Source organism: Typopeltis vanoorti, chromosome 20 (genome assembly GCF_054136105.1).
Source record: "Typopeltis vanoorti isolate ZY-2024b chromosome 20, IOZ_Tvanoo_1.0, whole genome shotgun sequence".
Taxonomy (NCBI): domain Eukaryota; kingdom Metazoa; phylum Arthropoda; class Arachnida; order Uropygi; family Thelyphonidae; genus Typopeltis; species Typopeltis vanoorti.
The window spans coordinates 36,754,675-36,773,261 of record NC_143568.1 but is presented as its reverse complement, the minus strand read 5'-3'; the positions used below and the strand labels follow the sequence as shown (position 1 = coordinate 36,773,261).

Sequence of the window (18,587 nt, the reverse complement as noted above, 5' to 3'; positions counted from 1 at the left end):
TTGCTTATTTTTTTTTAAAAAAAATAATTGCATATTCCTATTATTCTGGACGATTCTTTATTAAGTCGGTATTGGAGAAAGGATCTGTAATTTTGGTAGATTCTCACTCTCTCCTCTTTCAAGAAGGCTCGAAAAGGAGTAGAGTAATAATAGTGAGAAAGTGTCTAAACATGACACATAAATTTACTTGAAAAAAATGCAGAAAAGAGTCTCCATAGCTCAGTCTGTAAGAATGATACTATTTGTAGGAAAGACCGGTGCTTGAATACCATCGGATATGAAGGCATTTCCAGTAAAAGTTATCCAGTCGCATACGGAGGTGGAAGGATTTTTTTTTTTCCTGCTCGAAGCTTGTCTTTTTTTATTCTGCAAAATAGATATACTGCCAGAAAAAAAAAATTGCGTAATTAACAGACATAACGCATATCCTTAATATCTTCTTTTGTAATAACAAAGAGCAACATAAGAATTGGATATATACACGTCTGTTTGTTCAAGAAACCATTTTAACGTAGTAAAGTCGTTAAATTATGAAATTTGTAAAGTTTTCGCTCAGCAGATGCAGCTCATTGCTGATACGAATTTTTTCTTTCTTTCTTTTTTTTTTGTTTTTCAAATATCTCAGAGTGCATTTTGAAGCGCTTTGATGATTCACTGCTGCACATGTAGAAACTTAGCGAAAGGTGAACAGAAAACACTAAACGAATATCAATTATTTAAAAATCGCACTCAGTGGTTCGTCTAGGATCCTTAAGAGATGCATTTTCTTATTAAATTAACCAGTCTTAATGACTACACACTTCTGGCCATCTGTATTTTTATTTCATAATGGGAAGACGAACTTGTCCCAAAGTATACACGTAGTCCACTGAGATGAATTATCTTTCTGTGGGTAGAACTGAAAGTCGTGCACATTAGCGTGCAAGAAGTAGCTTCTCATTTAAGTTGCTTTATTTTCCTTTCTAAATTTTCAAACAATGGGATTAGAAAATAATTCGAGCAACCCTGGGATTTTCTCAGGATTCCATTAAAATTAGATATACTATTAAAAATGATATCATGCCTCAGACATTTATCAACGAAAATATATCATATGATATTTTTTTCTTTGATAATATCGCATGTGTTATATTTTAGAAAATGTCACAGAATAGAACATATCAAAGAATATGTAAGATGTTTTATTATTCTCGGAAAGTTAATTTTTATTATAGTTCGCATATGGAAGATAATATAATAAAGCTGTAAATGGTAATTGACAAACACTAAAATAGTAAAATAAAACTGAATTAAAGTGAATATTAAAATTTTAATTAGCTCGAAACTATGTGAAAATAAAAATGGAATCAGAAGTTGGTATTCATATGCCATTCCACAATTTTTAGGAATTTTTTTGCTCTTACATGTTTAGCATTTGATTATAGAAGGATTTTAATTATAAAATATCACAATTAAGCTTAGTTTTTATCATTGCAGTAACTTATAACTTGTAAGAAAACCAAAGATGTTTACGTTGACAACCCCCCCCCCTCTCTCTCTCTCTCTCTCTCTCTCTCTCTGTATGTGTATGTGGGTGAGTGGATGGGTGGGTGTGCTTTGACTGAATTAGGACCAGTAATTAAGGGAGAATAATAGACAGAATCCTTAAAATTGTCTGTAAGTCTATTCACAATCTAAAATCATTCATTTCTTTTATTATATTTTGAATAACAAGAGACTGGAAATATTTATCTCATTTTCAAAGCAATTTGTCAGACAAAATATCACTAATTCCAAAATACCAATTTATTTTGGAATTAAATCAATTTTTCACTCACGACAGACATACGAAATTCAAAAGGATATTTTGCTATATTTGTCCACCATACTCTATTTAATAAAATCTCAAACATTTCAAAAAGAATATTTCATTTAGAACGCCTGCGTGATCCATTTTGGGATTGATTATTTCATAAAGTAATGAAAAATGGAAAAAAAAATCGAATCGTATAAGATTAGTGTTATACTTAGAATATTTCCGGATTTACGACAGATTTGTTTGTAAAATGGACATCTATTTTAATTTCAGAATCCTTGAAAATCGGAATTCTCAAAACATTTTCGTGTGGTGAAATCACCTAAAAGCAGTCACAATAAATTTTTATTAAAAATATTTTAAGACATTTTTCAGAAAATCATAATTTATAATAAATTTCCTTTCGATTCATTCACTTTTAGTGAATGCACATGCGCATTGAAATATTAAAACTGCAATGGCGTCTAATACGTTTACTCTTCTTTCAGGTATGTGAACTTTGGTGCTATTGGATCAATAATCGGACACGAAATCACGCACGGATTCGATGATACAGGTGAGTAGCACTTTCTTCACTCTTCGCTTTCATCTCAAGTGTTTTGCGAAAATAAACAGAAAATGTTAAGTAAACAGTGAATTTATTCAGTGGCCTTCAGGTTGGGAACTTTAAGGACCCTATGTAGTTTGTAATCATATAACGAAAGCATGCAGGAAAATGGTTTATTGTTTCAAAAAAAAAATCTCAAGATTCATCTTCTGAACTTTGAGATAAGAAATCTCTGTATCAATAAAAGCATCAAAGAAACTTGTGTTTCCAATTAGAAACACCTATCGTGGCCAGTGAGCAATCCAGGTACAAATCCGTATCAATAAAGAAAACAACAATGATATTAGACATCCTGCGTTATGAGGTATGATATGCAAACATTCCACCGATGGGATGGCTTCTATACAGTTCGCATTAACTTGGATTGGTGCTCATTAAACATCTGGTCTCCGATCGCTGGAAAATTGTGAGTTACAGCTGGAAAAGTTGTGAGCATGCGCTGTTTGATACTCAGCGGATCACCAAACCAACGAGTAGTTCTGGTAATTCATGGTTTTGCTGAAGCAAGTGGGTAGTTTTTCATGCATGGATTTCTTTAAATAAAAACTATCAAACAAATGCAGTCACTTCCGTATGATTAACGAGAAGGCAGCCAAGGTCACTATGACAACAGGATTCTTTTAACTTGAAAACATCAAGGAATATTTATAAACGAGCGCTTTGTACTAAGCTGTGCTGGCCAAATGTTTCGGCAACTAGTACTGCAACACAGAAATCTTTGTTATTCACAAACAGTTACAGTGGCGCCCTCTACCAGGTAGTTTATAAGTGCTAGAAACTCAAGACCATCGCGTGTTTTTTACGCGTTCTGGTGCTTTCACAAAATAACTACAATAGTGTGAACCAGACGTCCCTTTTTAACGGGATTGTCCCCTTTTTTAGACTCTGATCCCGTTGTCCCGATAAAACCTTAACGGGACGCTAATTGTCCCTTTTTTTTTTTGAATGTAACAAGGTTACTTTGTCCATCATACCATTGTGTTGTGCTTCTTATGCCGGTCTGTTAGTAATTGTGAAAGTTAAAGCGAGTATATATTGTGAGTGGTGATATTTCATCCAGATTTTATCATGCTGAAAAGGAATTGTAGTTTCACTCGGGATTTAAAAGAAGAATATCCCTTCTTGAAAGGCGACGAGACAACAAACAAGTTGCAATGTACTGTGTGTGTGTGTGTGTGTGTGTGTGTGTGTGTGTGTGTGTGTGTGTGTGTGTGTGTGTGTGTGTGTGTGTGTGTGTGTGTGTGTGTGTGTGTGTGTGTGTGTCTCGTTCGTTTTTTCAATTGAATATGGAGGCCGTTCTGATATAAAACAGCATTTGACGAAGCAAAAAACATAAATTGGCAGCCACTGCTCGCAGTTCAAGTCAAGATGTTACATCATTTTTCACGAAAAATTCAAAAGGGAAATTAACTGACGGAAGTAAATGTCTTGCAGCTCAAGAAGATTTGTTTGCGTTTCATGCAGCGAAACATAACGTTTCGTTGAGGTCAATGGACTGCACCTCTGCAATAGTGAGAAATTTATTTCTAAAGAAATTTACATGTGAGCGAACAAAGTGCCAATCAATTTTAATGAATGTCCTGGCACCTTACGCAATGCGAGAAATAGCAATTGAATTGAAACAAGCCAAATATGTGTCAGTTATGGTAGACACATCAAACCACAGAAATTTGAAGTTGGTGCCTGTCCTTGTTAAGTACTTCATCCCGAATAAAGGTATTCAGGTTAAAGCGATCGATTTTCAGAACATAACAGGAGGAACAGCAGAACTGCTTACATATCGTATATTGAATATTTTGCTGAAACAGCAGCTGACTGAGAAAATTATTGCATTTCTGCAGATAACTACAACACTAACTTCGGTGGATACAAACGAGGTGGTTCCAACAATGTATTTTTAAGACTCAACAAAGGGTTAAAAATGATGATATTACAAGTGGTGATATTTTGCCTATTGATATCGAAACAATTGTAAATAAAATATTTCGGTATTCCCAAATTTATACCGTGAGAGTAGAGAAATTGAAGAATTTCTGCACATTTACAGAAATTGAATACAAGCGTGTTCTAGGTAGTGTACAAAGAAGATGGTTATCATTACTACCAGCTGTCAATAGGATTATTGACATGTATGATAGACTCAGATCTTACTTTTTATCACAAGATAAAAATGGAATCATTTTTCAGTAACCAACAATCAATACTTTGGCTCCATTTCATGCAAAGCCAGCTGAAAATATTTTCAGCAACAATAACGAAAATAGAAATGGAAAAGATTTCGGCAAATTACGTGGTAGAAGAACTGGAATTGCTTAGACAGAAAATTACAAATAGGAAAGCTGAGACCTTTCAAACATTTAAAATGTCATCAATTATTTCAGAGTTCAAAGATGAGGGCGTCTTTGATGAAAAATAATTTTTAGACACTACAAATTTATTTTATGGTACTTTCCTTGAATAGTTAAGCAAATGGAATTATCATTTCCAGCCATTGAAAGCATTTCACTTGATTAATTTGCAAACTCTACTAACTTGGGCTGAAATTGTTGCAAGCAACTTAAAAGCAAGGCAATCGGTGTTGTTGAACAGCAAAATATTCAATATGTTGATGAAGATGAATTATTTGATGAAGTCAGCCATATAAATAATGTTGTGAACTCCAAGACGGAAGAATGGAGGGACACAAACGCTGAAGTGGACAAAAAAGTAGTGTGACGTGTTTAAGGTGCTCCAAGAAAAAAACATCCACTACAAAAACATACTGCCGGTTGTTGCGTTTGTTATGGCAATCTCAGGAACAAACGCAGCTGTAGAGAGAATTTTTTTCTCTCATGAGTTCTTTGTGGTCTGATGAAAAGAACCGCTTCAACACCAGGACTGTGAAAGCAATAATTCTGATCTAGACACACTTTGAATCGTGTATTGACTTTTATGAGTGCATCTTGAAAGAACCAATACTTTTGGAAGAAATAATGCCTTTAGATAAATATAATAATAATGATAATGCTGATACTCTATAATTATAATGCACACTTCAGTCCTGTGTGCTGTAATTATAATTATATGTTATTCAATTTTTATGTAGAGCGTACCAAAGTGTCCCTTTTTTTAATTGCTGAAAAATTCAAAGTGTCTCTTTTTTTCAGTTTTTGAAAATCTGGTCACCCTACTGTATTAACAAAAAATTAACAAAGAATAGCAATTATGCAATGCTGCTATTCTCTTTTTCTTATTTTCACTATAAAAATGTTGTATCATCTGAATTACCGAGTTTTACTGAATTAAAAAAAAAAGGAAAAACGAATCGAGATAGTTGACTTCGAAACAATTGAATACTTAAGTAAGAAATCTAGTGTTTCACCAATTTATTAGGAATTATCTAAGAAATACATTAAATTCTATAAGTAACAGAATTACATAACTATGTTTTTTAGGAACTGTTTGTAACAGTACAAATTGGTCAGAAGAACACATGCAAATAATCAGCATAATACACTGGCCTCAATAGATAGCCTTAGTTGCTTCTACCATAAGTCCAACCCCCCCCCGCGTCAAACGAGATTAACAGAATTCGGAATTTGAACTCCCAATGTAATATTAAAGCAGGTGTATAAAAACAAAAAAAAGTATACACATCTGTACTCTATTTATTCACACTTTTCAACTAATCGTCACCGTAATGAGGACTTCTTTAATGAAGAAGGTACATTTAAAAAATTTTGAACAGTTTCATACAGCTTAAGTTTCTGTTATTTCATTAGCATTGAGCCTCCGTAGCTCAGTTGGTATAAAAGCCCTTTGGTCGGAAAGACCTCCGTTCGATTCCCCTCAGTGACGTGAGAAAAGAAACCTTTATCTGGTCTCTTTCCACTAAAGGTGAGTTAGCCAGTCTCATACGGAAGTTGGTTTTTTTTTTCACCTAGAGACGGGCTTTTCGTCCCCCAGAACAGGCAAACCGACCCCCATGAACCCACGAATTACAGCCAGGAATACTTAAGACGGTCCCTCCAGCCAGAGGTCTGATTCGTCAGCCATGCCGGTCCCGAGCCCGGATAAAAATAGGGGAGAATTGAGATGGTGCATTACCTCTCCGTGAAAGGGGCCCACGGCCGTTGTATCATCATATGAAATAAATAAATTTCATTAGCATAATAGCAAAGTAATAATAAATGATAATAATAATAATCAGCAGTACTTGAGAAGCCTTTAAGGCCCATGATCTGCCAAGATAGGCTATCGTACGCATAAATTTAGGATAAGGTGGTTAGTCTTCTGCTTAAATATATGTTTATGTGTATAACTTGCGTGTGCATTCCCCTGGCCGGTTTGTAGATAACCAATGTCTTTAGCTCAACGTCTAGTTCAATAAGCATTGCAGAAATCATTGTGAAAATATTTCAGTTGTCTAACAACCCGATAACAACCCATTCCCATTTAATATTGGAACAATTGAGGATACAGAAGTAGCAAGGTTTTTCTTCTGGAAGCTCGGGTTTTTTTTTATCCGCATATAGATAAATTGGCCACAGAACTCACACAGTTTAAAGACACAAAATACTATGTGGGCGGGAGATGGGATTTTGAGTATATGGAGGAGAGTGCCGTTGTGTTGATGGAAGATTAAGTAGTGGAGCTATATATATATATATATATATATATATATATATATATATATTTTTTTTTTTCCCTTAAAATCCTTAAAAAACTTCCCTTAAAATCCTTGATGCTATCCAGAGGCGAGAAATTAGGCTTATTGATGATTCCTCTTACAAACTCACTTCAGTCTCTATCTCACAGATGCAGTGTTTCAGCACTGCGTCTGTTCTACAGGTACTTCCATGGTCATTGCTCCAGTGAATTGGCAACTATTACCGGTTAACGCAAGAGCTGCAGCTGCACAGCATCCCTTTACTGCGCAACTGCAATCACCAAACCTGCTTCTTCTCTTCCTCCTTTAATCATGTTTGGAAATACTTCATTCCTCATGAACTATTCCCAAACAACTGCAACTTTCAGCTCTTCAAAAAAAAAAAAAAAAAAAAAAAAAACCTCAATAAACGTCTATCTCAGTCCTCATATGCACCCCAGACGGCACTGTGGGTTGCAGATGAAGTGCATGTGATATGTCACACGAGAGGTGCATGAACCTATAGCACATCAGTACGGTGTGTGGGTGAGATGCTAAGCTGTTTTCATTCTCCAACATTCTGACACTTCCGCATGGATATCTGTGAATGGTTCTTTCAGTAGTCGACAATTTTTCGTCACCCGGCGTGATACCACCACCCTGCTTACCGGAGGCCTGAAGTGACTTGTACAAGTTTCATGTCTGGTTTCTAGAGTAGGAGTTCCCGGATATTTAACCTTTTGTCCATCCACTGTAGTACTACCATCCAAAGTAGTACTACATATAATTTAAACATCGAAAAAATGTTTAAATTATAAGCGATAAAAATGGATTGTGGAAGAATGAAATAACGGAGTTAAAATATATTTGTAATAAACAGCACTGCAATAAAAGGGATTGAGGTGACGTATTATATTGACTTAAAACAATTCGTTTTAAGTTAGTGTAATGCAATGTCACGCAATCTTATTTTAAGCTTAAAACCTGGCAAAAGAAGCCAATACAGATACTTTCGAGAACGTAAAAAATTATTCTTAGTTTAACAAAATGCATGCCTCAATGTACTAAATTAAATGACGTGGTTAATATCTAGTTTTAATTTGTTTCAATAATATTTATCACTGAGCACAGTGATTTTCAATAACCGTGTTTTTATTTCCGTAGGATGCTTGTGGGACGTTCATGGAGTGCTTAATGGCAGTTGGTGGACTGATTCCTTTCGAGCTAAATTTATCCAGAGGACAGACTGCTTCGTGGAACAATACAATAAATTCGTATTCACTTTTAATGGCAAAGTAAGGTTTTTTGCGGTAATGCCATTCAGTTACGTTTAATACTCAATTCGACATGTTATTTGCTATTTGTTTACCGTAAGTGCAATAGCTGGTTGTGGCTGTTTATTCCTAAACGGGCACCTGATGCCACAATCAGTGACCATGATAGATTGCGAAAAAATCATTGTTTTTGCCTCATTAATTTGTAACTACAGCTAGAAGGACAGCTAGCTAATGTACCGTCACCTGCGTACATTGACTAGCTGTCCATCTAGTAGGCTTCCAAGTTTTGATGCTGAACTGGTACTCTCATGCGTCCACAAATTCGTGGATAATCTACAACAAACAAAATTATTTATCTGAGCGGTTACAAGCTCATTCTCGGTAGAAGACAATGAGAATTCCTCATAGAACAACTCTTAAAATTGTGCGAGTCGAGTAAAGTTATAGGAAAACCATTATTTCTTACACGTTGCTACGTCTTTTTATTGTAAGTTGCAAGCTACTCAGAATTCAAAGTTATTATTTTGCTCGTTCATACAATATCAGTAGAAATTTTTGATTTATTTTAAGATCTATTCCATTCCTTAATGTGGGTATTTGAGAAAACGTTTAGTTATTTCTCAAAAGTCTCAACTGGTTTGCGATCGATTTCTTCTGGAGAAAAGCAGCCTAACTTTTGCGATAAATGCTTCCACTCCAGGCAGCTCATGTAGTCATTTAGTTAGGAGTTGAAACGCTAAATTATTTATCAAAGACTGGTTATTTAAAGATGCTTACGAACATATCAGAAGACTGTCCACTACTTTCCGTATACTTTCATCCGAAAGGGCTATAACATTAGTTTTCAGCAGAGAGAAAGAGAGAGAGAGAGAGAGAGAGAGAGAGAGAGAGAGAGAGAGAGAGAGAGAGAGAGAGAGAGAGAGGAGATTCTGAATGGTAAAAACATGCGATTATTATTTCTCAAAAAGAAAGAATTTTTTGTTTTATTTCGTTGCAGATTTAATTGTTCTTAATGCATTTAATCATTGTTTATTATATTAAAATATATCATTCAGGATTGACAAAACTGAAAATATGTCAAAATGAATTAAAATACGAAAATATTTGAGCTCTCCCAATTGGCTTGATTGGCTGGTTGCAATTACAGCCAAAAGCAACCGCCGCATTATGGGGAAAGGATAATATGCTTGTTAACTGTGCATGTTCTTCGGCTAATTTGAATGTTTTGGATAAAAAACAAGTTTCCAGGTGGGGTAACCCTACTATCTCTGCTGAGTTAGGTGACTTTTAATTTTTGCTGAAGGAACTGAGGAGTTTGTTCTTCTGGTCGGTTTGAATGTTTTGTGGAAGAAAAAAAATCTGAGTTTATGGAGGGAGAACCATGCCACTTCCGTACGAGGCTACCTAACTCACCTTCAAACTGAAAGGCCTCATAATGGTTCGTCCCGTCCTAGACGGGAGTCGAACTTCATGTCCTTCCAACCGGAACGTAAATGGCCCAGACGCCATATCGCTATATGGAGGCGTCTCAAAAATAGGCCAGGCCATAATAAATAGATGCTAGCGATGTTCAATTAAGACAAAAATGTCATCAAACATGTTGGGATGATAGGAACTCTGTCTTTTCGGAAATGTAATACTGCAGAAGGTAGGATGAACAAAAATAGCTCTGAAATCTAACGTGTCTCTTTTGCTAATGGAAAAAAGTGCAATAGAAAAAAAAAAGTAATCTACTATGTGTTTTGCTTTCTTTTTTTTTAAGGCTTACTGCGTCATTTTATAGATAAAGAAAGAAGCTATCAACATCCGGATGAAATATACCAGAGCATAAAACAGATTTACGAATAACTAGACCTTTAGTTAAATATATAATCATCTGTAATATATAAATACTTTTGACATAACACCGTACGAAACAAGAACAGAAACATACGCATTGCAAAAATCTCGCAGGGAATGCGTAGAATTAATAGCGAGCATGTTAGGTGATGAGAAAGTGTTTCTCATTCGCGCCTGTTCACGTGCTTCATTTTCGATTTCTGGAGAGGAAACAGCAAGAGCTTCCAAGAGGGGGGGAAAAAAATCAGACATCTTTGTGACAGTCAGTTTCATTTGAAACGCCCAGAAATGCTCCTCACGCCCAGAACCTTTTAACCAAAAAAAGTTGTTACAAATATTTCCTAAAGATAGCGGCATTCTATAAAACAAAAATGTGATTAAAGATTAATAATAATTAGCGATTATGTTCATACAATTTCAGTTTATAATCATTTTTAAAGCAGAACTGAATTGTAATTAGCGCACATATGTGCAATACTAATAATTGACTATAATTGACTCCACATTTTAGTATCTACCTTATTGTGTCGGTGTTAAAACTGAATCAGTTATAATTATTATGTTAATTATAATATTAATCTATTTTGCTGTAGGAGTTCCATGTTAATGGCAAACAAACACTAGGAGAAAACATTGCTGACAATGGCGGCCTGAAGCAAGCTTATTTGGTGAGTAAATACTTTAAAGGGCAGTCTTCGTGAATTAATTATATTGCTGTAAGAAGTTATATGCGCTGTTTCTTCAGAAGGAACTCACTGGAAGGAATTAATGAATCAGTTAATTACAGCGACATCTTTTACAAGGGCTTCTCACCTAGTTCGTAGCCTGTTTTTTTAATAAATGTCGGACCACTAAATCGTTTATGCTTAACTGAACATTTCATAACATTAAAAAATCGGTTTATTAAAAGAAGATGCTGCCTTGCGCTTTTCTTACATTTTCCGTTGTTTGTGGTGTTGTCACAAGGCACCCACTGGAGAATTACTTAAAATTATGAAATATTTTACGACGTCGTAAGTATTACGTCGTCGTAAAGTAGCCATATTCGATTTCGTTAACTATTTTCCAAGTAGTTTAAGCGAGTTAAAAGTCCTGAAGACGATGGCAAAATAAAGATGGCCTTTTACGTTTTAAAACAAAGCTAATGTGACGAATGTGGTACGTGTTGATAGGCGACCGATTCATGAAGAATATCGATGAAGGATGAATGGTGTCGATAGAACTCAGACAGAACACTATCTGTCTCTTTTAGCACTTATCGTACCAGAAACCTAATCACGTTCAGGACAGGGGGGAAAAAAATGAAATCAACCTGCGAATGTTTTGACTGGCTTTTGTATTGAGATATATGCTAAGATTAAGTTGCATTTTCAATCGATGATAAGAAAGTTGTTGTTACTTTTTTCTAATAACTTGTTTATTTGGATACAGGCATACAAGAAATGGGAAGAAGAAAACGGAAAGGAATTGAAGCTTCCTGGATTAGAAAAGTTTACTTCCGACCAGATGTTTTTTATCAGTTACGGAGCCGTAAGTGCATTCCTCTTAATGGGTTTATATTAATGAATTGGAATGTAGTCTTCTATTGTTTAATAAATTTGTTTAGTATACAATGAGTTAACATCATGTTTTATTTAAAACTATGTTTCTTTTTAATATTTTAGTGAATACATAAGTCTATTTGAATTATTTACATCATTTTTCCTATCTGTTAGTAATCACGAAGAAATACGAAAATGGCTTTAATAGGAATAACTGTTTTAATTATGAAGATTCAGTTTTATACGTTCTGCTATTATTAGGAGGCTTACACAATCATATAAAGCCTAGAAAGATAATGAATTTATTATTTTCTTAACGAACTCTTCATGTAGAGGAACTCCTGAAAAAGAAAACAATACTTTCAGATAATATAGAAGCCGTATTATAATAATGATAATAAAAGGGGATCATAAGATATATATATATATATATAAATACTAGGGGCGACTACTACGCCCCCACCCGGCGCCCAACCCCCCGAATTCCGGACTGGTAGGCCGGTTCTCCTTGAATTCTGATGAGGTTGAATTTTGAAGACTCGACACTCAGGGTAGCCCCTGAGTTTCAAAACGTTTCAAAAAACGTGACATGAAAAGACTTATCATTATATATATATATAAACCTGGTCTTAAATTGGTTCAATGTTTGTTGTGCACTCACCACCTCATTCGGCAATATATTCCACTCACCAATCACTCTCCATGCAAAGTCATGCCGTACTATCTTATGCACCACTTCCTTCCTTCAACTAAGTTGACTTCCTTCCTTCAACCCTTTGAAAAATATCCTCGGTATCTATTCGATAAGCACCCCTTAACAATTTATATGTCCCAATCATATCGTCCCCTCTTTCGTTTATTTACTAGAGTCTGCAATTTACATTCTCTCAACCTGTCTTCATAGTCAGTATTCCACAATCCCGATATCGCTTTTGCTATTTGCTTATGAACGTTTTCCAAAGCTTGCTTCTCACCAGGTGACCAAATCAATGCGCAGTCGTCCGGATATGGTCTATTCAAAATCTAGTACAGCGGAATGACCACATCCTTATCTGCTTGTCACTGTTCTTCTTAGTAAACTGGCATCTCTGCTGCTTTTATCACTTTCGCAATATGTACTTTGAACTTGAATTCTTTATCCACCAATATTCCAAGATCCTTCGCTTCCTCCACCTCCTGTAATATAATGTCTCCAATATGATATAATATAATATATAATGTCTCCAGTTTTACATTTTTGAGATCCAAAGTACAAAACCTTAAATTTACTGGTGTTAAATTGACATCCCCACGCCCACTTAGTCACTTTATTAAAATCGCTCTGAAGCACCAGTATATCTGCATCATTCCTAATAACTTTTCCCAGGTTAGTATCATCTGCAAACAGCTGTATATCAGCTTGCAAACCACTCGTAATATCATTAATAAACAAATTAAACAGCAGTGGTCCTAGAAAAGAATCATGTGGGACTCCACTGGTAACTCTCCTCCTAAGAGACGTGTCACCTCCATACACCACGGTTTGATATCGATTAGAAAGCCAGTTTGCTATCCAATCAACCAACTGATTTTCCAATCCCATTTGCCGTAACTTATACATCAGTTTATTATGTGGTAGTCTGTCAAATTCTTTTGCAAAATCCAGAAGCATCACTGTATATGAATCACCCCTATTCATAACTGTAGTCAGCTTGGTATAAAATGTAAGTAAATTTATAAAACAAGACCTCCCTTTAACAAACCCATGTTGATCTCTATACAGAATCTTTTCCTTATCTACGAATTCCTGTATTTTATTCCTAGCCAATATTTCCAAGATCATAATAACCATTTAATCCTGAAATGCAAACTGGTCTGTAATTTGAAACATCTGTTTTGCTTCCACCTTTATGCAGAACAATTTTGCCCTCTTTCCACTCAGTGTGGATTGTTGAGGACACTAGACTCTCAAGAGGTGTCGGTTTCTTAGCACATTCTTTCATAACGTCGTGAAATTCCGTCCAATCCAGCCTTATTCACATCAAGATGACTTATACAATCATAGAATGTTACCTCATGCACCTTCAAGGTTGAAGAATTGATTCCTCAACTTCCTGTTTCCTTAGAACAGTATCATGACCATCAGTATGAAAAGTCTCAGCAAAATAATCACTGAACAAGTCCACAATAACTTTTCTTTGGTCACTCTTACGCCATCTCAATCCAGCAGAATTATCCTCCTATAATCATTCTTTCTCTTGCTGGCTGCATAACATAAAAACTCCCTGGGATTTTTCTCAACCTGTTTCGCTAGTTTCCTCTCATAATCTAATTTCGCCTTTCTTGTTATACTCTCGTCACTCTTCTTGTCTGCACTTTATAGATTTCATTTAACTGTTCATTTCTTCCAAATTTATATTTCCTATTTTGTAAATCCTTTTTGATTTAGTCACACAGTCTATTATTACCATCACCAAATATTTCTTAATTATGACCCACGTCACATTAATCTCCTTTCCTTCTAGTTCTTTCCCCCACAGAACTCTTTCAAGCTGTTTTCTGAGTTTTTCTATAATCTCCTTCCCTATAGTTCCACATGTATCCTTTTACTCTCGATGCCTCTGCATGCTTTCGCATCCCCCAAGACAGGACTATATGATCACTGCCACAACTGGTGGCAATGGTGATATGTTGTTGACAGTTACATTATCCGACGTTATAACTAAATCCAGTATATTTTGCCCACGAGTTCTTTCCATCACCAACTGTATGAGATAGTGATCCCTTAAGAACTCAAGAAATTCTCTTTCCTTTCACCCATCAGCTATTTCTTCTTTCCAATTTATATTTCGAAGATAGAAATTCCTCATTATTATAACTATTTTTAGCTAAACCACTTTGCATTTCTTTCTCACCTCGTTCATTATTCCCAGGTAATGCATCCCAACTAAATATATATCTCTCTAGTAACACTTATTTCACACCAGACACTTTCGAAATCACTCTTACTATTACCCAGTACTTCCACAGACTTACATGGACATAACTCATTTGTATCATCAGTAATATATCCCCCCTTTTTTTATATAATTTTTGTCTTCTGTAAAAATACTATATGCATTAACTTTGATTCCAGTCAAGATATCTCCGTCAACCACGTTTCTGATATATTATCTGAGGCTGGACTGTGATAACCAATGTTATAAACTCTTTTTGACTTTTCATTATACTTCTCGCATTGGTATATAAATAGAGGAGGCTATTTTTAAACTTTACCGTTGATTTTCCATTTCCCCGCCTCCCTGTCAATGTTATTTCTGAAAGCGATCCTAACAAGTCTCGTTTCCCTGATCTAATACCCACATGTTCATTAAACAGGAACTTCTGTAAACGTTTACTCCCGCACCTATTTAAATGCAAACCATCACCAGCATACAATTGTTTTCCCCCATCAAACTCATTCCATACATCCACATACTGAAGCCCTCTCTTCCTACACATTTTAGCTACCATTTCATTCATCACCAATGCCCTTCTTCTCATTTTACCACTATCATATCTAGGCAACACACTGACTGTCCTAGCACTCTTACTCTTAAATCCGACACGCTCTAGCATCTCCCTCAAATCCCTTACTACACGATTTACGTACTTATCAAATCATTCGTGCAACGATTACGATCGTTTCATCTACATTCTCACCTTTCTTTATAGCTCTAGTCACACACTCTAACGCCTCCCGGCAAATATTATTTAGACATCTCTGTTCTTTACTTTACGAATCATCGAATCCTCCTGGCATAATTTTCTTAACTTTTTCCTCCACCTTTTTTCCTTCCTTGTATATCCAGCTTTACCAAATTCACCATTTCCATTCCACTTCCCAAAGATCTCTTATCCAAACCCCGATTCTCACTCTATGCTGTCTGCAGTGAGCTCTGGAGCGCCCGAAACCTCTTTAAAATCTCGGTTCCGCACTTCCGCTCTTCACTCATCCCAGAATCATTCTCACTTTCATGCACATTTTGCCTTATGTTTTCATATATCATTTCTTCAATAAGCTTACATTTCTCACATATATACAAATCTTCAATACAAACACAAATCTTAATACATCAAATAAACACAACATTTAGCATTATTTTTGAACACCATATCCTTGAGTACTGGTGGACGGGAAAAAAGAGATGGACTTAGTCCATTAATTAAACTTTGAGGACTTCTACAAAAATCCTTTGAATTGCCCAATTCTGTCGCAGTAATCTTATTACCAGATAAAATTCTTGCAAGACCGAACATTTTTATTTTCTTATTAGATGTTCCTAATACACTTAGGTTTTTGTACGTTTAAGACAGTGGTCTGTCTTAAACATACAAATTTTTCTTTAATGCTGGTTCTCAAATCATTCGTCCAAACCATTATAATCATTTCATCTACAATTTCACTTCCGTTTATGTAAATACGTTTCACCTTTGTAAATGATGCGTATTTACAGAGGTGAAACCGTAAATATCATTTAAATGATACATAAAGTCCCTGAAAACTTTCCCTTTTCCATTGCCTTTCTTCCCTTTCTGGTAGAACCGTATTTGTTCTGTTGTTGTGCGTGCGTGCGTGTGCGCGCGCAGGCACATCATCATCATCATCATCATCACGGCAAACATCTATGCCGTGGTGCTTTGCCGTGGGCATAGATGTTTGGGATTGTATTTAAGTGGGAGATGAATTCCATCGCGAAGTGTGACACCACCACCAACTCTTTTTATTAGGGGTTTGACATAACTTAAGAAAGTTCTATATTTTCGTTGTTAAAATTTCCCATAAATGTTTTGCTTATCATGTTCGGTTTTTGTTACAGTTTTAAATATGTTTAGTAAAAATTTTATTTAATGAAGAATACGCTTTGTTATGTAATAAAGTTATCTAAAAATATACATATACAGTATATATGTGATTTGAGTGGCGGAGACAGAGTTGCAGAGAAGGTGCCCTCCCTCGATGAGCCTTTGCACTCCCTGGAGGCGTCTAATGATAATAATAAATAGTAATTATGTGCTTAGTATTAGCGGAGACATCATGTGGTAAAGCGGTAGCAATATTAAAGGAGAGTTATATGGGATCAAGTAGTAATCGTTATGGAAGCACAAAAATGTTGTATGTGTATTATTTGTAGATTTGTGTTACAGTATTGTTCCAATTACTAACCGCGCTCAAACTTGCTTAACTTTTTGCGTAAGCCATTATTATCATAAGCTCTACCAATCGACCAACCTTTGCTGGCATGTTCCAAGGAGCAATATGGAATCGGCAGTAAAAAGTCCCTATATGGGAAATGCATTTGGAACTGCTCAGTTAATGTATTCGTATTGTTTGAGCGATTATTCTTCATGCCTACTTCATAAAATTGAAAGATAGATGCATTAAGGAAACTGGAAGACATATTCAGGTATATTGCTCAAGTGAGATCTTTACCTATTGTATTTAAAGAATTTAAGAGATAGACTGAATGAGTGAGTAAAAAATTAAAGAAAGGAAAATATATTGAACAGTGATTAAAATAGATGCTATAAAAGAAATTTCCATATGGCCAAGCGAGACTACAGAACTTTTAGCTGAATGTTATATTCAGTTTGTTTTGTATAATATTTTGTGTTATTTCTTAGTATTGAATTTAACTGTGAAAGTTAAGAATAAGAGAATATTATTGAGCTCATTTATGTAATTCGTAAAATGACCATTTAATTATTTTTTATATGTACAGGGTGTTCGGGATAAATTTGACATATTTATAATTAATTATATTTTTCCGTAAGTTACATGTATTAACACACACTTCTCTTCATTTAAAAGTTTGGACCCTTCTTCATTCATATACAAGATGTCAGAAAGGATGGATAGCTGGAACCCACCTGAATCATGGAAGAGAATAACTTGTATCATGATGATTCGTGCCCGCCATCAAAATAAGGATATTACGACTGCTGCCCAATGCTCCCTGAATACAGTAAAAACAATCAGGCATGAACTAGAGACTTGCAATGGTGACTACGAGGATGTAGCAAGAAGAAAGATCCCTAGCAGACGATCTGATTGCGTTCGTACAGCAGAATTCCTCGCAAATCTGCAGGAACAGGTGTTGAAGAACCCTGGCATTGGAATTCGGGCTTTGTTCGTGGAGTTGCTAACTGTAGTCAAGCCCTGGATAACAAGGGTAGCCAATGGTAGGCCGTATGTATGGCAGCAGGATTCGGCCCCTTGCCACACCTCTGGGAAAAGTCAAAAATGGTTGTCTGAAAATTTCTACGACTTCACCAGTCCAAATGTTTGGCCTCCAAACTCCCCAGACCTTAACCCCATGGATTATTTTGTATGGGGCGCAGTTGAAAAAGACACCAATCGCACTTCCAGTAATACAAAAGCCCAGTTAATGGATAAAATTAAAACAGTTTTTGCGGCCCTTCCCAGGGAGACTGTAGCATCAGCTTGTTCGAGGTTCCGAAGCAGAATTGAAGCTGTGATCGATGCTAATGGTGGTTATTGTGAGTAAATCTTGTTGATAGTATTGTAATTAACTCTGCCTGTAATGTTTTTTTGTCAATTCATTAAATTTAATAGATACAAAGAAGATTTTCTTTTTCCTTACGAAACTGTCAAATTTATCCCGAACACCCTGTATTATCTGTATGATTATATGTTTACAGTTGATATTTTTTATTTTTATTTTTATTTTTATCATTGAGCTTCATTCTTTAGAACACGACATATTGATCCTGAAGTCAATGCACCATCACGGATATGAATCTGAAACATTCTAACCAACTAAAAGAATTAAATATATTGTTGTCTTACTCCAAGACTGTCTTTAATATATAGGTTGGATATAGGTGGGTAAAACATACTTCGAGCAAGTCAAGTTCATTA

General features: G+C 35.5%; 1 protein-coding gene across 3 annotated transcripts in view; it reads left to right on the top strand.

Moving 5' to 3' along the window:
• LOC150095372 (neprilysin-11-like) overlaps window positions 1–18,587 on the top strand; it is an 84,833-nt gene that overhangs the window by 64,239 nt on the left and 2,007 nt on the right. For all 3 annotated transcript variants that reach the window (XM_090409831.1, XM_090409829.1, XM_090409830.1), the window contains exons 17-20: window positions 2,284–2,351; window positions 8,194–8,324; window positions 10,739–10,813; window positions 11,577–11,675. In XM_090409831.1, coding sequence (XP_090265957.1) covers window positions 2,284–2,351; window positions 8,194–8,324; window positions 10,739–10,813; window positions 11,577–11,675 — 373 coding nt within the window. The remainder of the gene's footprint in view (window positions 1–2,283; window positions 2,352–8,193; window positions 8,325–10,738; window positions 10,814–11,576; window positions 11,676–18,587) is intronic.